At 50.1% G+C, this 17,188-nt stretch overlaps 2 protein-coding genes and 1 long non-coding RNA gene across 6 annotated transcripts; all 3 read left to right on the top strand.

The window, feature by feature from the left end:
• Positions 1-109: 109 nt before the first annotated feature.
• Positions 110-1,902, top strand: LOC134486156 (uncharacterized). Its single transcript, XR_010064902.1, has 3 exons — positions 110-332; positions 842-881; positions 1,589-1,902. It is a non-coding gene; the product is annotated as an uncharacterized LOC134486156 (long non-coding RNA).
• Positions 1,903-7,346: 5,444 nt separating this feature from the next.
• On the top strand, positions 7,347-10,140 carry Cenpb (centromere protein B). The gene has a single exon (NM_001399319.1). The coding sequence runs from the start codon at positions 7,532-7,534 to the stop codon at positions 9,341-9,343; it is 1,812 nt and encodes a 603-aa protein (NP_001386248.1). The 5' UTR covers positions 7,347-7,531; the 3' UTR covers positions 9,344-10,140.
• A 240-nt stretch (positions 10,141-10,380) lies between these two features.
• Positions 10,381-16,464, top strand: Spef1 (sperm flagellar 1). Of its 4 annotated transcripts, none has more exons than XR_005501882.2 (8): positions 10,381-12,846; positions 14,096-14,207; positions 14,718-14,874; positions 15,085-15,124; positions 15,214-15,265; positions 15,524-15,571; positions 15,699-15,802; positions 16,026-16,164. XR_005501882.2 is itself a non-coding variant. In XM_006235033.5 (8 exons), exons 1-8 carry the CDS (start codon positions 12,738-12,740, stop codon positions 16,333-16,335), a joined length of 1,008 nt encoding a protein of 335 aa, XP_006235095.1. In that variant the 5' UTR covers positions 10,381-12,737; the 3' UTR covers positions 16,336-16,464. The 4 variants fall into 4 exon arrangements, 3 of the variants coding, with proteins under 3 accessions (XP_006235095.1, XP_038960938.1, NP_001034113.2); XM_006235033.5 differs by having other exon boundaries at positions 15,448-15,571; positions 16,026-16,464; XM_039105010.2 differs by having other exon boundaries at positions 15,699-16,464.
• Positions 16,465-17,188: the final 724 nt, after the last annotated feature.

Genomic DNA, 17,188 nt, shown 5'->3' with positions numbered 1-17,188 from the left:
TTCGAAAAATAACAGCGGCAGCGCCGCCAGACGCCACCAATGGGGGCGCCGGTTCCGGGAGGGCGGGACCAAGGGCGGGGCGCTGGTGGCTTGGGCTGAGGCTGGACCAGCTACTTCTGCCGGCTTGGCTTCTTAGGGTGGGTGACTCAGGGAGTTGGGTTAACCCCCTGTTCCACACATACCCTCCGCTCCCTTTGACACGAGAATCCTGGTCTCCAGGATATTGCCTCATGGGACAGGGTTTGGAGGTACATAACCTCAGAAGGAGTAGCCATCACTTAGGGTGGCCTCGTAAGGAGCCCTCGACGTTTACCATCAGTGCACGGTCACCGGTAAGGGTCGGTGCTACACTCTGCTTGAGCCTAGGACGTTTGCCAAGTTTGCTGTGAGCTCTGCGTTCCCTGTCCGGTTTACAGACCGAGCGTTGAAAAGTTCCGTGACTCGTTTAAGGTCACGGGTTTGGTTGAATGGCGGAGACGAAGATGCACCCTCCCGGGCTCCTCTGATCCTGCAGCCTCCCTGTCAACGCCCCTAGGCCGCAGAGAGCAGCTGCAGTCATTCAACCGCGGCGCTTTGCGAGGCACAGAGGAACTGCCTCACTGAGCTAAGCCCAATAGTCTCCCCTATAACCCCTGAGAATTAAACGTTTAGATTTACGCAATGATTTCTGCAGCAGGCAGTTGGGAGCAGCCAGAGAACCCAGTAAGGGAAGAATCTCACACCCACTATGGCTTGGCTAATTTGGGGTTAATAGCACCATAGTGTTTCTTTGAAAGTAAAAGAGGCTGAATTTGCTATTAGTTTACAATGAGCGTTTTCTAACGATCTAATCACCTTGCAGGCGAGAGTCTGTTTTCCTGGAATGAGCTGGGAAGGACCTAGTAAGTAGTTGGGAACTTTTTCAAATTCCCCAGTGAGGGTGTGGCTTCTGGGACGGTCATGGGGTGCAGTATAGGATCTAGGAGCTGAGAGCAGCCTTGAACACCTGCCTTTGCTATTTTAACCACCACCCTAGGCCCACCAGGTAAGAATGGCAAAGGGGTAACTAAGGGTAGGGATAGAGTCTAAGAGGTTCAGCTGTGAATAAAGGAGGACACTAGACACACCTGAGTGGAGTGCCCGAGGTAGGAACCACGACCTGACCACTTTTTTCTTTCAACATTTTGCCCAGTTCCTGTGGTATGTCAGGAACTTATATACTGCTACTGGGGACCCATTTCTTATTCCAGTCATAAGTCAAGACCTTAGTGCCAGGACCAGGAGAGAAATGTGTCCCCACATGGCCTTCCATTCCAAAGACCTGAAATAAAATTGCTCCAAGGAGTATATTTTCAAAACCAACATAGCTGGTTTCCCTCAACCTGCATCTCAGCTCACACACTGTTTGGGGTGAGGAGGAGCCATGCTGTGTTGAGTTTTGATCACTTGAATCTCATGAAGTTCCACAACTGAAAGGTTCTCCTTGTCCCAGTGGAGGAGAGAGATGTCCTTTCCACGGCAACTGACACCCACTCACACCCTCCTGAACCTCACTTTTCCACTTAGATCATAAAATACATACTCAACTAAAACAACAAATTGCTCTTAGAGATTGAAGGCCACCCAGAGACTGTCCCACCTGGAGATCCATCCCATCTGCAGACACCAAACCCAGACACTACTGCTGATGCCGAGAAGTGCTTGCTGACAGCCTGATACAGTTATTTTCTGAGAGGCTCTACCAGATCCTGACCAATACAGATGCTGATGCTCAAAGCCAACCATTGGACTGATCACAGGGACCCCAATAGAGGAGTTAGGGGAAGGACGAAGGAGCGAAAGGGGCCTTATCTGGCATCAATGGGAGGGGTGGCTTGGGTCCTATGAAGGCTTGATGTTCCAGTGTAGAGGAATGCTAAGGCAGTGAGGTGGGAGTGGAAGGGTAGGTGAGTGGGAGGAGCACCCTCATAGAAGCAGGGGTAGGGGGGTATGATAGGGGGTTTACACAGGGGAAACTGGGAAAGGGGATAATCTTTGAAATGTAAATAAATAAAATATCCAATTAAAAATTTGCTCTTTTTTGAGATTAGGAAGAGGAGTGCTATATTATGTAAACCTGGCTGGCTTCTGACTCTGTGTGTAGAGCAAGCTGGCTTCAACTTTATGGTGACTGGGCTGTTTTTGATTCCTGAGTGTTGGGAATTTCAGGCATGGAGTGCCACTGCCCGCAGGTTAAAAATCTCACGGTGCAGCCCGCAGAGTTTTATGTCACAGGCGCTTTGCCTGTGTGTGCACCATTTGCCTGCTTGGTGCCTGTGCAGGACAGAAGAGGACTTCAGATCCCCTGAAACAGAGGGTTGTGAGCTGCAATGTGGGTGCTGGGAGTCAAACCTGGGTCCTCTACAAGAGCAGGCAGTGTTATTAACCTAGAGCCATCTCTCCAGGGCCTTTTTAGGAACGGTGTTTCCTCTACTAGTCCCCCAACACACACCTTTTTTTTTTTTTCCATAGGTGTGACATGTTAAATTTTTGTGCCACTAAAACCTCAAAGAACAACATCTTATGATACAAAAGACAGCCCCACCCCTAAATCTTCAGAAACAGCACTGTGAGAAATTTCTTGTATCACCTCCTGAAGATGATTCATATTTAGCCAAAGGAAGCATGGTGGCAGACGCGCATGGCGGCCACAAACAGAATTAAAGATTCCTTAGTAGCCACGTTCAAAAAGCAAAAGGGAAGCTAACCTCAGTCCTGTACTCTGTCAACTTACGGAGGAGGAGTGAGGAAAGAGGATCAGTGACAGTTTGAGGCCAGCCTAGGCTGTAGAGTGAGAGCCTGTCACAAACAAACAACCCCAAAGTACTACCAACAAAAATAGAAAAGGGTCTGAGGTGTGTCTCAGGGGCAGACCATTTGCCTAGCATATGCAAAGGCCTGGTTTCTGGCATCTGCTCATAACACAGCAAAAATATAAATAAATGCGGTAAGGATAGTAAGTTTTATATTTTAATTTTAGTATTGTATTTAATCTAATATACTAAAAGTATTACTGTGCTGGTTAGTTTTTTGTCAACTTGACACAAACTAGAGTCTTCTGGGGAGAGGAAACAAGAACCAGCTTTAGGCAAGCCTAAGGCTTAAACAGCATTTTATAGTAAAGACAAACTAGGTTTATTCTTGTTTATGACTAAGCCTCTGCTTCTCAAGGATTGGGCTATACCCCACCATAACCTTACCTACCAATGGCTCTGTGCTGCCTGTTCCAGGAATGGCGATCGTGTCCCTGTTTCAAACAGTTAGGACCATCTTGCAACCCTACCTTTGTTTTAAAGATTACTTGACCACTTATGACTACCAGTTGTTTTGACTACTTTATAATGCCCATCTTGCAACCATGTATTTGTTTTAGAAGGTCATTAGGAATAACTTGAGTTTGTGTTCTACTCCTGTAACCTCATCTATTCTGCCCACCAAACCTCCCATTGGAAACACCTACCCCTGAGCTATAAAGCCTTGTCTTCCTCACATCCAATGCTGACCTCTTAAGCCCCACCTTAGAGGGAGGCAGCCTTTGTGCAGACTAGAAAAGCTTTCTTTAAGTAAGTGCTTGCTTTAATTAATTTGGCCATGATGATTTGGTTCACTGGTTTTTCTTCTCCAATCTTTGGGATTAACAGAAGCCTCAATTGAGAGTACGTCTCCAGCAGACTGACCTGGAGGCAAGTCTGTGGGGCATTTTCTTGATTAATGACTGACGTGGGAGGGCCCAGCCTATTGTGGGTGACATCACTCCTAGGCAGGCGGTCCTGAGTTGTATGTGTAGGGGATGGAGAGACATCCCTGTAGTTAAAGAGCACTTGAACTCTTCCGTAAGACTCAGGTTTGATTCCCAATATCCATATGGCAGTTCACAACTGTGTGTAACTCTCATCCTGGGGGATCCAATGCTCTTTTCTGACTTCTACAGACAACTAGGCTTGGTGCACAGACATATGTGATCAAAGCATTCATACATATGGCGATTTGAATAAGAGAATGACACCCATAAGCTGGCTTACATACCTGAATGCATAGGATGGCACTATTAATTGGAGAAGATGTGGCCTTTATTAAAGGACATGCATCACGGGGAGTGGGCTTTGAGGTTTCAAAATCCCAAGCCAGGCCTAGTGGCTCTCTCTCTCTTCCTGCTGTCTGTAGAACTCTCAGTTACTTCTCCTGCACAGTGTCTGTCTGCATGGCCCTATGCAGTGAATTAAACCTCTGAAAGTGCAAGCAAGTCCCCAAGGTCACCGTGTCTTTTCACAGCAAGAGGATGCTTACGACTAAGGCAATACATATAAAATGAGTAAATCTAAGCAAGCAAACAAAGAATATTTGTCCCCTGGGAGGCTAAGACTGGAGAATAACAAGACTGAGGGTACCTTGGGCTATATAGTGAGTCTCATATCCCCCCCCCCAAAAAAAACAAACAAAACCAAAGCCAGGCGTGGTGGCACCAGACTCTAGCACTCGTCTCTGTGAATCCATACAAGACTGCTTGCTCTATGCAGAGTTGCAGGACAGCCAGGTCTTCATAGTGAGCCCTTGTCTCTAAACAAACAAACAAACAAACAAACAATCCCCAAACCAAACCACACAACAACAACAACAACAACAACAACAACAACAACAACAACAATCCAGATTGTTTTAGAAGAATGCTTTTGTCTTTGTTTTCCCAAGTCACTGTTTCTCTATGTAGCCCTTGCTGTCCTGGAACTTGCCCTGTAGACAAGACAGGCTTCAGTAATTTGCCTCCTGAGTGCTGGAATTAAAGGTGTGTGCCACTACACCCAGTTTAGAAGAATTTTTTAAATATATCTTGGGTGGGAAAGGCTTCTGTGTAAGATACAAAAACAGAAGCAATATAGCAAAGTGTAGTCAGAGCTGCCTACTTGGAGATTACAAGTAATCTCATAAACTTGGAAAAACAAGTGGTCTCTAAATCGTTTTCTAAGCTAAGAGGCCCGTGGCAATTTAAGGGAAACATTTAAAATACACCTATCAAAGACTTTATATTCAGAGCACATGTAGGGTTTTTAGTTTGCTTTTTTTTTTTTTTTTTTTGAGACAGGGTTTCTTTGTGTGGTCCTAGCACTGTGTAGACCAGGCTGGCCTTGAACTCACAGAGACTCACTTGCTTCTGTCTCCCAAGTGCTGAGATTTAAGGTCTGTGGTACCATTGCTTGGCTAAAGTGGAGTTCCTAACCATCAGGATGATATGGTTGGGAGTAGAGCCTATGATTGGCAAGCACGAGGCCCTAAGTTTGATACTTATGGCACATGTAGAAGGGAAAAGACCAGTGGAAGAAATGTGGACGAAGACAGAGAATCTCAGGATCCAATATATACACGGATATTCTCTTCTCTGGCCTTGCAGAATACAACACTGATCTGATTTCTGGTTCTGTCTTTATCAGTTCCTCCTAAGTGTGTTGGTAATTTCTAGAGCCCTTCACTCGGAAGTGCTTCCCTTAAAGCTCCCAGGGCTTGGTCCTCTTTGTTTCTTGACCTAAAGCTTTGTCTACCCCAGCTCCTCAGCCTGTCATCCTGGATGCTACTCTTCCAAGACTTTTTTTTTTTTAATTTTCTTTTTTTCCGGAGCTGAGAACCGAACCAAGACTTTTAAAAACATGGCAACTCCTAAATAGAATGTTTTGATCAAAACCCTCACCAAAGGGCTCAGGGATCAATGCCAAGAAGGAGGTAAAATGATTTTTAATAGATAATTCCCCAGAAATAGTGACTTCCACACACAGCAGGACTGATACACATATGAACTCACAGAGACTACAGCAGTATGCACAAGGCCTGCACAGGTTCAAGACAGACCAGGTCCCAGCACTCAAAGGGAAGTGGTCAAAGTGTCCCACCCCAAACCAAGATGCTATCTGCAACTGATACCCACTGGCAAAGGGACAATCAGTTTCTCCCATGGAGTGTCACCAAGAGCAAATCCCATGCCTAGGTGGAGTTGGCCAACACAGAATGAACTCAATGGTATTTTTGGAGACTTTTGGGGCATTTTTTGTCTTACTGGTCTTTTGCTTGTTTGTTTTGAGTTTTCTTTTTGTAGGGCTGTGTGTGTGGCACGCACGTGTGTGTGCACATGTTTCTTGGGTTGTCTGGTGTGGTAGTACATGCTTTAGTCCTGTGGGAGGGGGGAAGCAGGTGAATCTTCATGAGTTTGAGACCAAACTGGTCTATACAGAGTTCCAGGCCGGCCAAGGCTACATAATGAGACTACTCAAACAAAACTAAACAAAAAATAAAAAACAGGCAAGCAAAACACAACAATGTGACACCTTGAGGGTTCATCACTTTCATGTGTTTGGTGCTACAGGGAGAAGTTTTAAGATTTATTTGTACAGATGTATATGTACATACATATTTCTGTAGTTTTAGTTATGGCTACTTTCATGGGGGGGGGGGACAATAACACCCAGATGTTAATAGTGTTTATGGATTTGAATGACTAGATTTGTTTATTTTTGTTTTTCAAGAAAGTGTTATTCTGCATAACAAACAGCCCTGGAGCTGGCTCTGTAGACCAGGCTGGCCTCGATCTCACAGAGATTCACATGCCTCTGCCTCCCTCATGCTGGGATTAAGGCATGGTCCACCACACAGAGCTGGATTGCTAGAATTTTTAAAATGTCGTTAGCGCCATCAAATGGATTTAAATGCTATGGTGTCTTTACAATAAGCTGTATAACCACAGATTGGCCTTTTCACATTTGGAACAATATATGCCATTAAAGTTCAGGTTAGGTGTCTGAGGAGAAGGTGCAGCACTTAAGTGCACTGGCTGCTCTCACAAAGAATCAGTTTGGATCCCAGCACTCACTTTGCAATTCATAATTACCTGCAATCTCACTCCCGTCTGACGCCCTCTTCTGGTCCCGTTGGGCATCTGCACGCAGGAGCGCCTACTCGCAGACAGACATACATATGCAATAAAGACAATTATTTTAAAAAGAAGCATACTGACAGTTGCATTTACACACAGCGAAAAATCCTAATCGCTCGACGCCAGCCAATTAAAACGCAGTCTAAGCAGCCTGATGCCAGCTAGCCGCCTCTGGAGGACAGAGCAGAAGCTAGAGCACCAAAACGTCCCTGTGCATCTGTCCAGGTGCCTGAGTGCGTTTTGTCTCCGCCAATGACCTTTCCGGCGCGTGGCCGAGGCGCACCGACCGGGCCTCAGCGCCCCCGGCGGCGGGTCCCGGCAGCGGCGCGGGGTCGGGGAGGCGGCGCCCAGCGTCCCCCCGCTTCCCGCGAGATCCCGCGCGCGCTCCGCCCCGCGCCGCGCCGCGCTCCCCGCTGGGCACGTCCTGCCGCCCGCGCCTCCCGCGCCGCTCGCCACCGCCCGCCGCCGCCCCGCGAGCCGCTTTGTCTCGGGCGGGGCGCGCGGAGAGGCCGCCAGGTGCCCCCCGCCGCGGGCCCGGGCCCCCCGCCCCGGGGCGGCGACGGCGGTGCCGGGCCCCGGGGCGGAGGGCGCGCCGGGATGGGCCCCAAGCGGCGGCAGCTGACGTTCCGGGAGAAGTCGCGGATCATCCAGGAGGTGGAGGAGAACCCGGACCTACGCAAGGGCGAGATTGCGCGGCGCTTCAACATCCCGCCGTCCACGCTGAGCACCATCCTGAAAAACAAGCGCGCCATCCTGGCGTCGGAGCGCAAGTACGGAGTGGCCTCCACCTGCCGCAAGACCAACAAGCTGTCCCCGTACGACAAGCTGGAGGGGCTTCTCATCGCTTGGTTCCAGCAGATCCGCGCCGCCGGCCTGCCGGTCAAGGGCATCATCCTGAAAGAGAAGGCGCTGCGGATAGCGGAGGAGCTGGGCATGGACGACTTCACTGCTTCCAACGGCTGGCTGGATCGCTTCCGCAGGCGCCACGGCGTAGTGGCCTGCAGCGGCGTGACCCGTTCCCGGGCGCGAAGCTCTGCCCCTCGGGCCCCAGCGGCACCTGCTGGCCCAGCCACGGTGCCCTCGGAGGGCAGTGGTGGGAGCACACCCAGCTGGCGCACTCGGGAGGAGCAGCCGCCGTCGGTGGCTGAGGGCTACGCCTCGCAGGACGTGTTCAGCGCCACCGAGACCAGTCTGTGGTACGACTTTCTGTCGGACCAGGCCTCAGGGCTCTGGGGAGGTGATGGACCGGCGCGCCAGGCCACCCAGCGCCTTAGCGTTTTGCTATGCGCCAATGCCGATGGCAGCGAGAAGCTTCCTCCACTGGTCGCAGGCAAGTCTGCCAAGCCCCGTGCAGGCCAAGGTGGTCTGCCCTGTGACTACACTGCCAACTCGAAGGGTGGAGTCACCACCCAGGCGCTGGCCAAGTACTTGAAAGCTCTGGACACTCGAATGGCTGCAGAATCTCGTCGGGTCCTTCTGCTGGCTGGCCGTCTGGCTGCTCAGTCCTTGGACACCTCGGGCCTGCGGCATGTGCAGCTGGCCTTCTTCCCTCCTGGCACCGTGCATCCATTGGAGCGAGGAGTAGTCCAACAGGTGAAGGGCCACTACCGACAGGCCATGTTGCTCAAGGCCATGGCAGCACTCGAGGGCCAGGATCCCTCAGGCTTGCAACTGGGCCTAGTGGAGGCCCTGCACTTTGTGGCTGCGGCCTGGCAGGCAGTGGAGCCCTCGGACATAGCAACTTGCTTTCGTGAGGCTGGTTTTGGAGGTGGCCTTAATGCCACTATCACCACTTCCTTCAAGAGTGAGGGAGAGGAAGAGGAGGAGGAGGAAGAAGAGGAGGAGGAGGAAGAAGAGGAGGGTGAAGGGGAAGAGGAGGAGGAAGAGGAAGAAGAAGGGGAGGAGGAAGAAGGAGGGGAAGGAGAGGAGGTAGGAGAAGAAGAGGAGGAGGTAGAAGAGGAGGGTGAGGTTGATGATAGTGATGAAGAGGAGGAGGAAGAAAGCTCCTCTGAGGGTTTAGAGGCTGAAGACTGGGCCCAGGGAGTAGTGGAGGCCAGCGGTGGTTTTGGGGGTTATAGTGTCCAGGAAGAGGCCCAGTGCCCCACCCTCCATTTCCTGGAAGGAGGAGAAGACTCTGACTCAGACAGTGATGAAGAGGAGGAAGATGAAGAGGAGGATGAGGAGGATGAAGAAGATGAGGATGATGATGAGGATGGTGATGAGGTCCCTGTACCCAGCTTTGGGGAGGCCATGGCTTACTTTGCCATGGTCAAGAGGTACCTGACCTCCTTTCCCATTGATGACCGAGTGCAGAGTCACATCCTTCATTTGGAACATGATCTGGTCCATGTGACTAGGAAGAACCATGCCAGGCAGGCGGGAGTTCGGGGTCTTGGACATCAAAGCTGAGCTCCTGGACATAGCTGTGCTCCAGCCCAGATGGGTGTCACCTGCCCAAGGCAGAGAACTCTGGGCAGCTGCTGGAGATGGCTGGAGAAACCCAGGGCTTTCAGTAATGCTTCGCCAGGCTCCAGGCTCCAGGCTCCGAGACAGGCCCAGGGGCTGAGGTCCGCCTCACTGCTATTGCCTCTTTCTCAGAATCCTCTTTCCTCCCCATTAGTCCCTGGGCTCAGGGCACTGGATGGGTGGGGAGCTGTCTGGTGCTACCACACCATGCCATCAGTGGGCTAGACTACAGCAGCAGCCAGGGTTGGGTCCTGGAAGCTCTTGGCCAGAGAGTGCCTCTCCCCCTGCCACCCAACCAGGTCTTTGGTCGGGGGATCCCAAAGCCATTCTGGAAAGGGCTCCAGAGGAAGGTCTAGCCTAGGCCCCCACAAAACTAGCAGCCCCCCTCCTGCATCTCTAGGTTATCTAAAGAAGCACAGTGTAACTTAGGGCAGGCTCCTGAGCCTGCCTCTGCCTGCCTTCCACCTCCCCAGATCCCTTTCTCTGGCCCAGTCTTTGGCCCTTGGTTTTCTTTCCAGATTGGAGGTTTCCAAGAGGCCCTCCAGGGGAGTGAGTGACAGCAGGCACCTCCAATCTGGGTAGCTGCAGGCCTTTGTGCCTCATCCTCTGCAGGCCCCCATCCTGGGCAGAGGGGCCTGGGGCTGGGCCCAGAGTCCAGCCATCCAGGTGCTCCTTTCCCAGTTTGAATTCAATAAATCTGTCCACTCCCCTTTTGTGGGAGTGAATGTTTTAACAGCCAAGGATGCATCCTTCATGGTCTGGGCTTGCGTCTATCTTGGGGGACACATCCTTTCCAGGTTCCTCTTGGTTCTTGCTGTAGTGGGGCATGGAAGCAAGGTTTGAGCAGGTGGATGTGGCTGGGGTGAGTGGCAGGCAGTGGGTGACACCCACATCTAAATGTTACAGAATTCTGGGGAAGGAGAGTGTTACATCTTTTGAGGAAACTTAACCTTAAACTTTGTTAGTGAGAAGCTCTGAGTGGGGCAGGAGATAGGGCCAGCCGTCTCTTGGGGCAGAGCAGCTGATGACCCAACCCACCAAAGCTAGTTAGAGTCCTGTAGGAGTGGAGCAGGAATGAGAACAACTTCGGGACCACTGTGAGCCAGGATGGGGTTGGAGGTACATATAAGGCACCCTTGCTTTACTTTCAGAGAGGGAGTTCTTCAGGCCTTTCAAGTGATTGACATTTTCAAGCCCGTTAGCCACAGGACAGTGACAGGTTCTGGGAAACAGATTGCAGCCCCATGAATTGGTAGCTCACTGTGCAAGGCCACTTCCCCCACGCTAGTCCAAAGGTGAAAGCATACCCTTCTTTCAGTACCTAGCACCTCCCTTCATGGCTCTTCCTTACTGAGGCCTTCAAGTTCCAGCCAAGGAAAGGCTTGATCAGGGTAGGTAACTCTCAGCACCAAACCGGTTTTCCCACCTTGACTAGGGCTGGCATATTACCTCTGGTAAATTCCCAATCCCAGCATACCCCAGCCACCAAGTTCTCCCTACCCTGGAATGTAAGGGGGTGGGGGATATCCAAGTCACCCTTTGTGCCTTGTTTGCCTTAGGTGCGGGCCAGAAAGGCTGGCCAGAAAGGGTTGAGTCTTTTGTATTTCTGGCACTATGGGATTACTTCCCTTGAAAATTAGGTTTTTTTTTTTAAATGCAAACTTTGTTTTTATTTGTATCAAGGTAGGGAGGAACTAGGGCCTATAGCAGCCTAGGCAGGTGTCTCACTGCTGAGCCACACTTCCCTTGAAAGTTTTGAAACAAAGTCAAACAAAGGAGTTGGGATTCCATTTGACATCACTCCTTCCTCTAGTTGGAATTCTAGAGGAGAGGACCAGAAAGTCTAGGCTACCCAATGGGCTTACTCTTCAGTAAGTAGGAGGGACCAGTGGCCTTTTCTCTAGATGCCCTGGCTAATCCAGGTCCTTTATCTCAAGTACCAAGTCAAATCCCTTGGATCAGTCTCCTTCCAACAAGAATCTCTTACTGGACTCTGATTTAACACAAGCTAATGCTCTTTTTCTGTGCTAAGTGTCAAACACTCAGGTGCCCATATGAGGTAACAAAAGCCAAGACAAACAGAGGCAGAGGTTCAGTAATGTGCCCAGTGCCACATTATTAATCTATTGGAAGCAAGCTTTCTCCTCAGGCAGGCTCTAGAAGTATCCCTTTAGTAGTTTGTATTCCTGCAGAAATCAGTTTCCAATCCCGACTAGCCTTAAGAGGGAGACCAGGGCATGCCAGTGTCTGTAGAAGCTCTTGCTTTCAGTGTACGGCCATCTTGCAATCCCCTAAACCCATACAAATTCAAAATACTTATACTTTTATTCCTATTTTGTAAATTACTTTGCAAGTACACCTTTGGGACAAGTAGATGAAAACGGTTTCCATTTTACAAAGGAAATAGGGTTAAGGAATTAAATGACCTTCCCTAAGAAAATGGCCTTGGTCTGCTCTCCCCGGGAGTCTGCGTTACATGTTGAAAGGTCCAGTAGAACACATTGCTGAGATGAGGAAATGCTAATGACCCTAGGCCGACAGAGCTTACAGGGAGAGAGTTATAGAGGAAACGCTGATAAACCACTTATCGGGCGGGAGAGATGGTTTAGTGGTTAAGAGTACTGGCTGTGCTTCCAGACGATCCAGGTTTGGTTCCTAGCACCTGCAATGGTGGCTCATCACCATCTGTAAAGCCAGTCCCAGGGGGATCCAACACCTGTCCTTTGCGTGCACCAGGTACACACGGTACACATTTATCAATACAGCTAGAACACCCATACACATAAGGAGATAAACCAATAATTTCAAAATAGACAACTTATCACACTATCTCCGTATGTATCAGATTAGCAGAGCTCTGCGCTGTCCACTCCCACCTTCCACCCCAACCTAGACTTGTCTGGTGATGCTGCCACGCTACTTCCTTTAGAGCTGATAAATGACACAGAAAAGGAATGGGTTCTGGGGGCATAGTAGGTTTTCACAAAGCACAGAATGGTTCAGTGATTGTGCAGGAGGTGGTGTGGGCAGATAGGTGATGCCTTCTTGGGGAGAAAGGAAGATATAAATAAAGCTAACTGCCTTTTCAAAGCCTGGGCCCGGGGGACGGTAACATAGAAAAACTACAACTCCCAGAAGTCTCTGTTTCTAGGCAAGTAGCGACGGTTGCTATGGTTTCGGAAAACAATATGGCTGCTCCCAGATGGGATTTGAGTCTGTGCGGAATAAGGACCCAAACACCTATCTGAACGCTCGCAATTGCGAGAGGAGGCATTTGAAGGGTTCTGGGGCTAGCGCTGGGCTCTGTCGGGAACGGTGAGGCCTTGCTCTGGATCTAATGGAAAGCAGCGTGGATGAGGAGGCTCTGCACCAGCTGTACCTCTGGGTAGACAACATCCCTCTGTCCAGACCCAAGAGGAACCTCTCCCGGGATTTCAGCGACGGAGGTGTGCATTGTTGTGTCTTAAGATATTGTTTTTATGGTTAATGGATTTGTGTACATGCTATTTTTTGTTATGTGTGTATGTAGAGTGGGGCGGGGTGGGATCTGTATTTTGGGACTTCAATTGTGGAAGTGTGCAGTTGCATGTTTCTTCTATTTGTGTGTGAACAATGTATGTCCATTCTATCTTGTGTACATGGAGTTTGTCTGTGTGTCTCCCTTTAGGGGCTTTTAAAACTGAGCTGTGTGTCTGGGTATGTGTGAACCTATTGCCGCGTACTGTAGTCTGTCTTGTAATTTTTGTTGTTTTATGAGATCATCTTGAACTCCTGACTCTCCCACCTTTACTACATTCCTGCGTTTGCCTACTATGTTCTGATATTATAGGCATCGCGCCACTATTCCTATTGTTTAGTGTGGTGCTAGGGAGTCAAACCCAGGGCATTGTGAATGCTAAACAAGCTTGCTACCACTGGGCTGAATCCCTAGCCTGTGTTCTTCTGTATTGACATGTTTGGTCCTGAATGTATATGGGTTTTTTTTTTCGTGGTTATGTGTTTGTTTTTCAAGAAAGGCTCCTGTATTTAAGAAATGCATAGTTCTGTAGGCAGAATGCCCTTTATTTCTATGTATATAATTGAAGTGGTTATGCATATATGTGACTTCTATGTGTGTGTGTGTTCTATATGTGCACTCATGTGTACTTGGCATTTACTTGTTGTGTTTGTCTATATATTCTGTCTTGTGTGCATTTGTAGATGAACATTTTCAAGACACACAGTTGCTGTGTAGCCCAGAACTATTTTCCTGCATCCCGTGTGATAGGATTGCAGGCATGTGCTACCATGCTGTCTCTTTGGTCCTGGGGATTGTGTGCAGTGCTTTGTACATGCTATTCAAGAGATCACGCTACTAATCAAGCTATACCACCAGCCCTGTAGGAGGATGTCTTTCTGCTCTGTTAATCTGTGATTCGTCTGAGACGGGTGTGTGTGTGTGTGTGTGTGTGTGTGTGTGTGTGTGTGTGTGCTCATTTGAATTCCTAGGATACTGTAGGGCCCTCTTGGAGACTCTCAGTTTTTCTATGATGTGAGATTGAGGAATATGCTGAGAAGTGACGGGTCTTGAATTGATCATTGATCTGGCTTTCTTTGTCTCCTTTCTGTGAACCTTCCCTTTTCTGTATCTCTAACCCTTCTTCCTTGACCCCATGCTCCTGCCTTCCGTATCTGTTCCCAACACTATTCCTTCAGTCCTGGTTGCAGAGCTTATCAAGTTTTACTTCCCCAAGATGGTGGAGATGCACAATTATGTCCCCGCCAACTCTCTCCAGCAGAAGCTCAGCAACTGGGGTCACCTGAACAGGTAGTAGAATTCCTGGGTGCAGAAGTAAACTCTGGCTCCTGCCTGCTTTCCAGAAAGGGCTGCTCAGCCCTAACCTCCTATGACCTTGGCTGGGGATGTGACACTGTAATAGAATGATTGCCTAGTGTTCTCAAGAGCACTCATGAGCGTGCGCGAGTGCGCACACACACACACACACACACACACACACACACACACACAGAGAGAGAGAGAGAGAGAGAGAGAGAGAGAGAGAGAGAGATATCCCTGGGTTGGTTCCTAGCAATACAAAGCGGGGGTGAGGGAACAAAACAACAACAACAAAACTTCCTATGATCTAGGCTGCGGGGAAGGGGAAACAGAAGAATCTATTCAGAAACAAAATCAAGTAATTATTTTAACTGGATAGAAACAAAGAACCTGGAACACTGGAGCAGAGGGCTTCAGATGTCTGCCCTTCTTCTGGTACTTTGTCCACTTCTTTCCCATTTCCCCAGTACCCGACCCACCTATCTCATATTCACCCCCCAGAAAGGTGCTGAACAAGCTGAACTTCTCCGTCCCAGATGATGTGATGCGGAAAATTGCGCAGTGTTCTCCGGGGGTAGTGGAGCTAGTGCTCATTCCATTGAGGCAGCGCCTGGAGGAGCGGCAGAGGCGCCAGAAGCTGGGTGTTGGCTCCTTACAGGTGGGGCTGTTGAGTTTGGTGTTGGGGCAAGGCGGTGGGGTGGGGTATGGGAGGGTGCTCCCCAGACAGTGGAGAGCTCTGCTGTGGTGATAAACAGGAAGACTGGGTGCCTATCTAAAAGAACCGGGCCTATGGTGTTGTGGAAACGAAACAGGGCTTCTTGGAGATAGATGAATTCAGGTTCACAGGAGACCATGTCTGTTCTTTCAGGAGCTGGTTCCTCAGGATAGCAGTGGCTACATGGATATGGGTGAGATGGTTTCCCCCATGTCCCTTTAATCAATTTTAGGGTCACCCCAGGACTTCAGCAAGGTCACTTCTCCACTTGCTTTGTCTTAGGTTTGTCCCAGAAGGTTCGAGGAGATGCCCCAACCCTGGGAGAGCAGCTCAGGTAAAGCTGAGAGCTGGACTTCACCAGGCTTGGTAACTTACCCACACAGACTAGGTGGCAGTGCCTTGGGAACTGGGAGCTTCGGTGGGGAAACAGTGAAGAGGGAAGGTCTGGCCACGGGTATTAGAAGGGAAAGATGGGGTCTGATGTCCAGGCCTCTGCTAAGCTGCTACCCACTGCAGAGAGGGCCATCCGCTGGCTCCCCGACCCCCTGGGTATAACCAGGCGCTGCAGGGGGATCCGAACTTCGTCCTCCAGATCGCTGAAAAGGAGCAGGAGCTGTTGGCCTCTCAAGAGACAGTACAGGTAGGTGAGGAGGGGGACACTGAAGCCTATGGGGCAGCTTGAGGCCTTCGGGGGCAAAGCACTATCGGGGCAAAGCTCTGGCAGAGCAACAGGCCTTCAGGTTTGATGTCTCTGCGCCGCCACCCAGGTCCTTCAGATGAAGGTGAAGCGTCTGGAACATCTGCTCCAACTCAAGAACGTGCGCATCGATGACCTCTCCCGGCGGCTCCAGCAGGCCGAGCGCAAGCAGCGGTGAGCGGTGCCAGGGCTGCGCGGGGTTTCCCAATACCCGCCAGAGCCCAGACGCCGCGACCCACCACTCACCTGCGGACGCAGGATTGGGAGGGCGGAGCGAGCTGCTCGTTAGCGTCTCCGGCAGCTACCGCGCTCGGCTGCAAAGGGTTCGGGCGAACGTGGGGGTGTTCAAAACCGAGGCCGGACACTGATCCTCCTCCTTACACTCCATCTGGGCCAGGAAAAAGGACCACTTTCCACAGCCCAGAAAACCTGTACGAACACACCTCATGACTTCCCAAATCGTGTCCTCTTTGAAGCTCCCGGCACTGGGCCTGGAGAGGCGGTCCTCTGGCTCGTTCCACACCCCTAGAACCGGTTCCTTTCTCAGCATAGAAGATAGCTTCATCTCTGTCCATGCTAAATCTCCATGCCCCCCGACACGCGAGAAACTATCCCCGGAAGCTGAGGAATTCTCTTGCCCCTTCTGGGTGCTGACCTGGGATCCTTCTCAGGGCTGGAAATCACAGCAGCTGGCGAGGAAGGGATAAGGTGTTGAAGTAGTCGGGAGTAAGGGAGGCATCCAGCTGTGCAATCGCTCTCCTCTCAGGGAGCATTATCAGGAGTGCCTGGGGAAGACAAGGCAGAGCTGTCTCCATTAAAGGTGGTGTTGTGCGTTCTTTCCTGTGCCTCGCTTCTCTTTCTGCCTGTATGGATCCCCAAAGGCAGTGAGTTCCTGGCTTGTCCTTTATCCCTTTCGTCTAGCTGTCTCCTTACAAACCCTGTGGACCCATGTTATGGTCTCATGTTATGGTTCCCACTGCTTATTAGATTGACGATGCTGCCAATGGGAAGATTTTGTGAAGTGTGACTCCCTGGCACTAGGTGACCCCCTGGTCCCTCTCCAGTGTCCTCCAACCTTGCCTAAACCCAAGTTGCTGATTTTCACCAATTGTGGCCACTCATATTCTCAATTCTTGCCCATGGACTCTCTTAAATTAGCTTTCTGTATGATTCTCAACCCTGTCCACACACCGGCCTCAATCTATCGATGGTTGGCTACATATCACTTAAAACCCTGACCAAGACACCTGGCCGTGGTATGACCCTCACTGTGACGATTTGCTGACTGACCATGATACTGATCATTTGTAAATCCCAAGGCCTGACAGTTCCATTCATGACAGTTCCATTCATGACAGTTCCATTCATGGGCATATTGCAGGGGAGGAACTCCTGTGCCCCGCGAGTTCTGGGAGACACACTACAACAATCTTACAGAATTGAATTGATGGGCTGGAGAAATGGCTTAGCCATTATAAGAGCATTTGCTGTTCTTACACAGCAGCCAGGTTCCATTCCCAGCACCTGCACGGCAGCTCACAAATGTTGATCACCCCAATT

The sequence above is a fragment of the Rattus norvegicus genome, chromosome 3 (assembly GCF_036323735.1).
Source record: "Rattus norvegicus strain BN/NHsdMcwi chromosome 3, GRCr8, whole genome shotgun sequence".
Classification (NCBI taxonomy): domain Eukaryota; kingdom Metazoa; phylum Chordata; class Mammalia; order Rodentia; family Muridae; genus Rattus; species Rattus norvegicus.
Note: the sequence above shows the minus strand (reverse complement) of the source record. Positions and strands in the feature narration are given on the sequence as shown.